At 46.9% G+C, this 9,642-nt stretch overlaps 1 protein-coding gene across 3 annotated transcripts in view; it reads left to right on the forward strand.

Annotated features, from left to right (window-relative positions):
- LOC142470895 (uncharacterized) overlaps positions 1-8,273 on the forward strand; it is a 46,430-nt gene extending 38,157 nt beyond the window's left edge. For all 3 annotated transcript variants that reach the window (XM_075577696.1, XM_075577698.1, XM_075577697.1), the window contains 2 exons: positions 3,887-3,997; positions 6,444-8,273. In XM_075577696.1, coding sequence (XP_075433811.1) covers positions 3,887-3,997; positions 6,444-6,457 — 125 coding nt within the window. In that variant the 3' untranslated portion in view covers positions 6,458-8,273. The remainder of the gene's footprint in view (positions 1-3,886; positions 3,998-6,443) is intronic.
- The last annotated feature ends 1,369 nt before the right edge of the window (positions 8,274-9,642 follow it).

Genomic DNA, 9,642 nt, shown 5'->3' on the forward strand with positions numbered 1-9,642 from the left:
CGCCAGAATGCCTTATCCGCGCCTGAATGCGTTGTCCGACGCCGGAATGCGCTATCCGACACCTGAATGCGCTATCTGACGCCTGAATGCGTTATCCGACTCCTGAATGCTTTATCCGACGCCGGAATGCCTTATCCGCGCCTGAATGCGTTATCCGACGCCGGGATGCGTTATCCGACGCCGGTATGCGTTATCCGACGCCGGGATGCGTTATCCGACGCCTGAATGCGTTATCCGACGCCGGAATGCGTTACCCGACGCCTGAATAATGAGTTTTCCGACGCCTGAATAATGCGTTATCCGACGCCGGGATGCGTTATCCAACGCCGGGATGCGTTATCCGACGCCGGGATGCGTTATCCGACGCCTGAATGCGTTATCCGACGCCGGAATGCGTTACCCGACGCCTGAATAATGAGTTTTCCGACGCCTGAATAATGCGTTATCCGATGCCGGAATGCTTTATCCGACGCCGGAATGAGTTATCCGACGCCTGAATGCGTTATCCGACGCCTGAATGCGTTATCCGACGCCTGAATGCGTTATCCGACGGCTGAATGCGTTATCCGACGCCTGAATGCGTTATCCGACGGCTGAATGCGTTGTCCGACGCCTGAATGCGTTGTCCGACGCCTGAATGCGTTATCCGACGCCTGAATGCGTTATCCGACGGCTGAATGCGTTATCCGACGCCTGAATGCGTTGTCCGGCGCCTGAATGCGTTATCCGACTCCTGAATGCGTTATCCGATGCCTGAATGCGTTATCCGATGCCTGAATGCGTTATCCGACGCCAAATGCGTTATCCGACGCCGAATGCGTTATCCGACGCCTGAATGCATTATCAGACGCCTGGATGCGTTATCCAACGCGGAATGCGTTATCCGATGCTCACCGCCACTGATTAACATGGGACTTAGAAAACAAGGGGAGGATTGGGGAGTGATCACAGGGCCACACTAATTGAGTAAAGTGAAAAAGTATATAATAATAATGGTAATTGTAAATGTGGGTGCAAACTGTGAACTGATAAGTGAATCAGGCAAAAAAAAGGGGGGAAGGGGAACACAAAATGAATGAGTCCCCTAAAGAATTCACTAACTGCACACCTACATAATGTAAAATCTAACTTTTAATAAATTTACTTAAAACATATATTACCAAACGTAGTGTACTGTGTTTTTTTAAAAATGAATTAAATATTCAATAGCGTGCAACCATGTCAATAAATGTATGATTGTACAAACCCAAATACAATATTCCTGGGTTTGACAGGACAGTGGATGCTGAAAGTCAGGGTGTTAACCCCTCTGGAGTATGTATGCAGACTGTAGGAAACCGTCTCCTACTCAGTGAGCCTTTAACTGGTCAAAGACACAGCAATCCTGCAATGATATATATATAGCAGCGAACACCTATGGTTGTATTGAATGCATATGCTTGAGAGGTGACGCTGACACAGGCGCAATCAATCCACAATAACCCTCAGTATAGTTGAGCTGGTACTCACAGTGCCATTGACATAGAGTTACCCAGCAGAGAGGCTCAGATTGTGTATATATCATGTAGTATATAGCAGGGAGGCAGGCTCACTGCCTGTTGTTGTATTTATCAAGCTAATGCCGTCTGCATAAATAGAGCCAGGAGACTTAAGACACTACATTAAAACAGCTCCAAGTAGGAGACTGACACAACTGCGCGTCCAACACGCGTTTCCCTCCAGCAAAGGAGCTTCTTCAGGGGCAAATTATTATTACTGGGGGAGTGAGGTCTGAACCCTTTTATACCCCGGCAGTACCTTAATTAGTCATTAATGGTTAACAGCTGTTGCACATACACAGTGCATCATATACCTAAGAACACCTCCAAAGCACACATATGGCCATAGTAAGCAATAAAAACACAAATAACTACACATTTAGATGATAAAGTGTCTTTTATTATGTATGTACAATTGTTTTTTAGTGCTTAAGACTCACCTATTTGATCGGCGTGTAGAGCTGTACTGCGCATGCGCGGGGAGTTGGTAAACAAAGCAGATCCCACCTAGTCCTAATGCGCATGCGTCTGCACTTAGAAAGTATTTGCCATATTGCTAGCAACGTAATGGGGGCATGCGCAGGGACTTGGGAGCCGCTGATCGTCAGCCCGCAAACCGCGCATGTCTGGGGACATAGAGATATCCCCCTGCGCTCACACTACCTTCCCGCGCATGCGTGGGCCGTCTGGATTCGCCCACCTTACCACAGCGCCCCGCGCACGCGCAGGAACTTGGCAACTTGCCAGTTGAGCCGCAGGAGCTGAGTGAGCGTGCGCCGGGACTCTGAGGATTTCTCATCTTGTACGTCCAGCCCCGCATCGCACAGCGCATGCGTGAGGACTTAGAGATGAAGACAAATGTCCTTCACTGCAAGCGCGTGTGCGCTGAGTCAGTTAGCAGTGTCTGATCGCATTCACATCGCGCATGCGCAGACAGGTAGGGAGAGGTGCTTTAGCTTTATTTCTTATCAGTGTGATACTTATTTGAAGTGACATGATATTTGTACCATGCCACCAGACATAGGTACTGTATGTAACAGGGGTAGAGAAGGGACAGCAGGACCTTAGTCCACTGTATTTTAAGGAGTGGTTACTAGTGTATAATTCTTTCTTTACGGTCCCCCAATGTTATTTACTCCACAGTGTGTCATAATGTAATGTAGTGATAAAAATGAAAATAAAACAATTTTTGAAAAAACAAATAAGTGTATATATGCGTGAAGTTATTGTCTGTACCAAGCTAGTTATACGCATATACACATGTACACAACGACCAAACACCACTAATGGGTATTTAGAGGTCTGGTATTATAGTCAATAATATAATAAATAATATTAATAGTCCTATAATTTATATCAATACCTACAGCTGGGAACCAACACCATGAGCGTTATCCGACGCCGAATGCGTTATCCGACGCCGAATGCGTTATCCGACGCCTGAATGCATTATCAGACGCCGGGATGCGTTATCCAACGCGGAATGCGTTATCCGACGCTCACCGCCACTGATTAACATGGGACTCACTTTACAACGGTGTCACTCTCCAACGCTGCTTCCAGAACGGATTCCGGTGGATAACCGAGGACCGCCTGTGTGTGACTGCGTACACTGCGTCTATCTTTGTGTCACTAGCTTTGCAATTTTCAAGGCTGGGTAGTTTATTTAAGGCCCAGCCTTGAAAATGCAAGGCCAGCAGTACCCCCAGCCTCACACTGACGAGACCCATTAAGGGTGAAACATGTCGGTGAGCGGTTTCTCTGGCTTTGCACCTGATACCCATGCTGTGCTTAAAAGCTGTGTTAACAGCGAGCATTAGCTGCTAAGGGTTTCCATGTAAAAATGGATTTCAGGCAAAAGGTGAAACATTGTGCGCACATTTGCATGTCATTTCCCAGAATCCCTTGCTGCAGTGTGCTGGGTGATAATGGTAAAAGGCGGGGTGCAGACCTGTCTAAAACATGTGAATGTGCTCACAAGTGATCTTTTTATTTGCTGCAGTATATGCAATACGGTGGAGGGTTTATACATATATATATATATATATATATATATATATATATATATATATATATATATATATATATATATATATATAGAGGTATCAGTACCGTGTTAGCCGAGCTTCAATAATCAAAAAAATAAATAGATGGAACAGCACAGATAACATTCCAAGAGACACTGTTTTTAAGTTTACCTTTTGCTTCATTCATTGTAACATCGCCGGAAGAAGAGATCAGTGTATCTCGAAAGCTCGCACAAATAAAAGCATTTCGTTAGCCACAGAACGGTATCATCTATTTATTTTTTTGATTATATATATATAATATCTGTGTTTATATTACAGACGGAGGCCCTATACCATGGGCAGATGTGGCAAAGCGTTTGCTGATCTTGTGTTCCACGGACTGTATATTTTGCCAAATGGATATAAAAGAATTAATACAAAAATTAATAGGCAAGTATCTATTGTATCATCTCTCACTATAACCCCTCCTATTACCCCATATACCTGCTCCCTATAACTCCTCCTATTACCCCGTATAACTGCTCCCTATAACTCCTCCTATTACCCCATATACCCGCTCCCTATAACTCCTCCTATTACACCATATACCCGCTCCCTATAACTCCTCCTATTACCCCATATAACCGCTCCCTATAACTCCTCCTATTACCTGATATAACTGCTCCCTATAACTCCTCCTATTACCCCATATACCCGCTCCCTATAACTCCTCCTATTACCCCGTATAACCGCTCCATATAACTCCTCCTATTACCCCATATACCCGCTCCCTATAACTCCTCCTATTACCCCATATAACCGCTCCCTATAACTCCTCCTATTACCCCATATACCCGCTCCCTATAACTCCTCCTATTACCCCATATACCCGCTCCCTATAACTCCTCCTATTACCTGATATAACCGCTCCCTATAACTCCTCCTATTACCCCATATAACCGCTCCCTATAACTCCTCCTATTGCTCTTCTCTCAATATGTACGTGTATGTGTGTTTACACGTATAGGTACGAGTGTGCGTTTCCGTGTGTGTGTTTACATGTATAACTATGTGTGTGTGTGTGTGTGTAGCTACGAGTGTGCGTATCCGTGTGTGTTTTTACATGTATAACTATGTGTGTGTGTGTAGCTATGAGTGTGTGTTTCCGTGTGTGTGTTTACATGTATAACTATGTGTGTGTGTATAGCTTGGAGTGTGCATTTCCGTGTGTGTTTTTACATGTATAACTATGTGTGTGTGTGTATAGCTACGAGTGTGCGTATCCGTGTGTGTTTTTACATGTATAACTATGTGTGTGTGTGTGTGTGTGTGTAGCTACGAGTGTGCGTTTCCGTGTGTGTTTTTACATGTATAACTATGTGTGTGTATAGCTACGAGTGTGCGTTTCCGTGTGTGTTTAAATGTATAACTATGTGTGTGTGTGTAGCTACGAGTGTGCGTACTGTATCCGTGTGTGTGTTTACATGTATAACTATGTGTGTGTGTGTGTGTGTTTACATGTATAACTATGTGTGTGTGTATAGCTACGAGTGTGCGTTTCCGTGTGTGTTTTTACATGTATAACTATGTGTGTGTGTGTGTGTAGCTACGAGTGTGCGTTTCCGTGTGTGTGTTTACATGTATAACTATGTGTGTGTGTGTAGCTACGAGTGTGCGTTTCCGTGTGTGTTTACATGTATAACTATGTGTGTGTGTATAGCTACAAGTGTACATTTCCGTGTGTGTGTTTACATGTATAACTATGTGTGTGTGTGTGTGTAGCTACGAGTGTTCGTTTCCGTGTGTGTTTTTACATGTATAACTATGTGTGTGTGTATAGCTACGAGTGTGCGTTTCCGTGTGTGTGTTTACATGTATAACTATGTGTGTGTGTGTGTGTGTAGCTACGAGTGTGCGTTTCCGTGTGTGTTTTTACATTTATAACTGTGTATGTATAGCTATGAGTGTGCATTTCCGTGTGTGTTTTTACATGTATAACTACGTGTGTGTGTATAGCTACGAGTGTGCGTTTCCGTGTGTGTTTTTACATGTATAACTGTGTGTGTATAGCTACGAGTGTGCGTTTCCGTGTGTGTGTTTACATGTATAACTATGTGTGTGTGTATAGCTACGAGTGTGCATTTCCGGTGTGTGTGTTTACATGTATAACTATGTGTGTGTGTATAGCTACGAGTGTGCGTTTCCGTGTGTGTTTTTACATGTATAACTATGTGTGTGTGTATAGCCACGAGTGTGCGTTTCCGTGTGTGTTTTTACATATATTACTGTGTGTGTGTATAGCTACGAGTGTGCGTTTCCGTGTGTGTTTACATGTATAACTATGTGTGTGTGTATAGCTACGAGTGTGCATTTCCGTGTGTATTTTTACATGTATAACTGTGTGTGTGTGTATAGCTACGAGTGTGCATTTCCTTGTGTATTTTTACATGTATAACTATGTGTGTGTGTATAGCTACGAGTGTGCGTTTCCGTGTGTGTGTTAACATGTATAACTATGTGTGTGTGTATAGCTATGAGTGTGCGTTTCCGTGTGTTTATTTACATGTATAACTATGTGTGTGTGTATAGCTACGAGTGTGCGTTTCCGTGTGTGTGTTTACATGTATAATTATGTGTGTGTGTGTATAGCTACGAGAGTGCGTTTCCGTGTGTGTGTTAACATGTATAACTATGTGTATGTGTGTGTGTGTATATAGCTATGACTGTGCGTTTCCGTGTGTTTTTACATGTATAACTATGTGTGTGTGTATAGCTACGAGTGTGCGTTTCAGTGTGTGTGTTTACATGTATAACTATGTGTGTGTGTGTGTGTTTATAGCTACGTGTATGTATCTGTTTTTTAATTCCTGTCCTATAAATGTTTGTGTCTCTTCAGAGAAATATCTCTAATCCCCGACGACTAGAACACCCTACACAAGAACATATATATCTTCCCTAACTGATGTGTAAGAGGTGATCCTATTAATGTCTGTATAGTACCTTATGTGTAAGAGGCGATCCTATTAATGTCTGTATTGTACCTGATGTGTAACAGGCGATCCTATTAATGTCTGTATAGTACCTGATGTGTAAGAGGCGATCCTATTAATGTGTGTATAGTACCTGATGTGTAAGAGGCGATCCTATTAATGTCTGTGTAGTACCTGATGTGTAAGAGGCGATCCTATTAATGTCTGTATGGGGTAACTGATGTGTAAGATGCGATCCTATTAATGTCTGTATGGGGTACCTGATGTGTAAGAGGAGATCCTATTAATGTCTGTATAGTACCTGATGTGTAAGAGGCGATCCTATTAATGTCTGTATAGTACCTGATGTGTAAGAAGCGATCCTATTAATGTCTGTATAGTACCTGATGTGTAAGAGGCGATCCTATTAATGTCTGTATAGTACCTGATGTGTAAGAGGCGATCCTATTAATGTCTGTATGGGGTACCTGATGTGTAAGAGGCGATCCTATTAATGTCTGTATAGTACCTGATGTGTAAGATGCGATCCTATTAATGTCTGTATGGGGTAACTGATGTGTAAGATGCGATCCTATTAATGTCTGTATAGTACCTGATGTGTAAGAGGCGATCCTATTAATGTCTGTATAGTACCTGATGTGTAAGAGGCGATCCTATTAATGTCTGTATAGTACCTGATGTGTAAGAGGCGATCCTATTAATGTCTGTATGGGGTAACTGATGTGTAAGAGGCGATCCTATTAATGTCTGTATAGTACCTGATGTGTAAGAGGCGATCCTATTAATGTCTGTATAGTACCTGATGTGTAAGAGGCGATCCTATTAATGTCTGTATGGGGTAACTGATGTGTAAGAGGCTATCCTATTAATGTCTGTATAGTACATGATGTGTAAGAGGCGATCCTATTAATGTCTGTATGGGGTAACTGATGTGTAAGATGCGATCCTATTAATGTCTGTATAATACCTGATGTGTAAGAGGCGATCCTATTAATGTCTGTATAGTACCTGATGTGTAAGAGGCGATCCTATTAATGTCTCTATGGGGTACCTGATGTGTAAGAGGCAATCCTATTAATGTCTGATGTGTAAGAAGCGATCCTATTAATGTCTGTATAGTACCTGATGTGTAAGAGGTGATCCTATTAATGACTGTATAGTACCTGATGTGTAAGAGGCGATCCTATTAATGTCTGTATAGTACCTGATGTGTAAGAGGCGATCCTATTAATGACTGTATGGGGTAACTGATGTGTGTAGGAGATTGGTCCTATTAAAGTGTATGGGGGTAACTGATATCTACGAGGGTGATCCTATTAATGTCTGTATGGGGTAACTGATATCTACGAGGGTGATCCTATTAATGTCTGTATGGGGTAACTGAAAACTGGAGAAAAAAAACAGCGTTTCAGGGTTAAAACGTACGAAAATTTGGTGTTAATTTTCATGCAGAAAAAAAAAGTCCAACTCATGCCATATACACTATATTTCTGTGGTGTTTGTTTGGTTAGGGTTATGGTTATTGAGGGGGGCTTGTATGCTCTGTGTTTTTGGGGTTGTCGACCTAGAGGTTTCCCCCAGTGGCTTTAGGTTAACATTTCCTGGTCATCCGGTCAGCAACTGGGGGTCATGGATCACGGGTTGACCACGGGCGCTGGACACAGCCCACGGCAGTCTGGCCAAGGTTCCAGTCACGGTTATGGGTTGGGGATGTTACCATATTGTTCCTGGTAATAAACGAGCTGTCCACTCCAGCATTTTGTCGCGTGTTTATTGGCTGTGTATATCAGGGGGGGGGGGGGGGTGAAGGGCAGGGAGGGGGGGCGAGATTGTGGGCATCGCTGGGTCAATGGTATATGATTGCTTTGAAGGAATAATCCGTGATATTTCCTACATGTGTATTATATATATATATATACTAGCTGATATACCCGGCGTTGCCCGGGATTGCAGGGCGGGGTGCGTGAAGGGTGGGGGGCGAAGGGCGGGGAGGGGGTGGGGGGCGAAGGGCAGGGGGAGGGGGTGGGGGGCGAAGGGCAGGGGGCGGGGGTGGGGGGGCGAAGGGGAGGGGGTGGGAGGCGAAGGGCAGGGGGAGGGGGTGGGGGGTGAAGGACAGGGGGAGGGGGTGGGGGGCGAAGGGCAGGGGGTGGGGGGCGAAGGGCAGGGGGTGGGGGGGAAGGGCAGGGGGTGGGGGGCGAAGGTCAGGGGCAGGGTGTGGGGGGCGAAGGGCAGGGGTAGGGGGTGGGGGCGAGGGGTAGGGGGTGGGGGGCGAGGGGTAGGGGGTGGGGGGCGAGGGGTAGGGTGTGGGGGGCAAAGGGCAGGGGTAGGGGGTGGGGGGCAGGGGGTGGGGAGCGGTGAAGGGTAGGGGTGGGGGGTGGCAAAGGGCAGGGGTAGGGGTGGGGGGTGGCAAAGGGCAGGGGTAGGGGGTGGGGGGCAAAGGGCTGGGTTAGGGGGTGGGGGCAAAGGGGCAGGGGGTGGGGGGCAAAGGGCAGGGGTAGGGGGTGGGGGGTGGCAAAGGGCAGGGGTGGGGGGGGTGAAGGGCAGGGGTGGGGGGCAAAGGGCAGGGGTAGGGGGTGGGGGGCAAAGGACAGGGGTAGGGAGGGGTTAAGGGTAGGGGGTGGAGGGCAGGGGTGGGGGGGTGAAGGGCAGGGGTGGGTGAAGGACAGGTGTTGGGGGGTGAAGGGCAGGGGTGGGTGAAGGACAGGTGTTGGGGGGTGAAAGGCAGGGGGGGTGAAGGGCAGGGGGGGGTGAAGGGCAGGGGTGGGGGGGGTGAAGGGCAGGGGTGGGGGTGAAGGGCAGGGGTGGGGGTGAAGGGCAGGGGTAGGGGGGGTGAAGGGCAGGGGTAGGGGGGGTGAAGGGCAGGGGTGGGGGGGGTGAAGGGCAGGGGTGGGGGGGGGTGAAGGGCAGGGGTGGGGGGGGTGAAGGGTAGGGGTGGGGGGGGTGAAGGGTAGGGGTGGGGGGGGTGAAGGGTAGGGGGGTGAAGGGCAGGGGTGGGGGGGTGAAGGGCAGGGGTAGGGGGGGTGAAGGGCAGGGGTAGGGGGGGTGAAGGGTAGGGGGGTGAAGGGCAGGGGTAGGGGGGGTGAAGGGCAGGGGTAGGGGGGGTGA

This window comes from Ascaphus truei, chromosome 20, assembly GCF_040206685.1.
Source record: "Ascaphus truei isolate aAscTru1 chromosome 20, aAscTru1.hap1, whole genome shotgun sequence".
Classification (NCBI taxonomy): domain Eukaryota; kingdom Metazoa; phylum Chordata; class Amphibia; order Anura; family Ascaphidae; genus Ascaphus; species Ascaphus truei.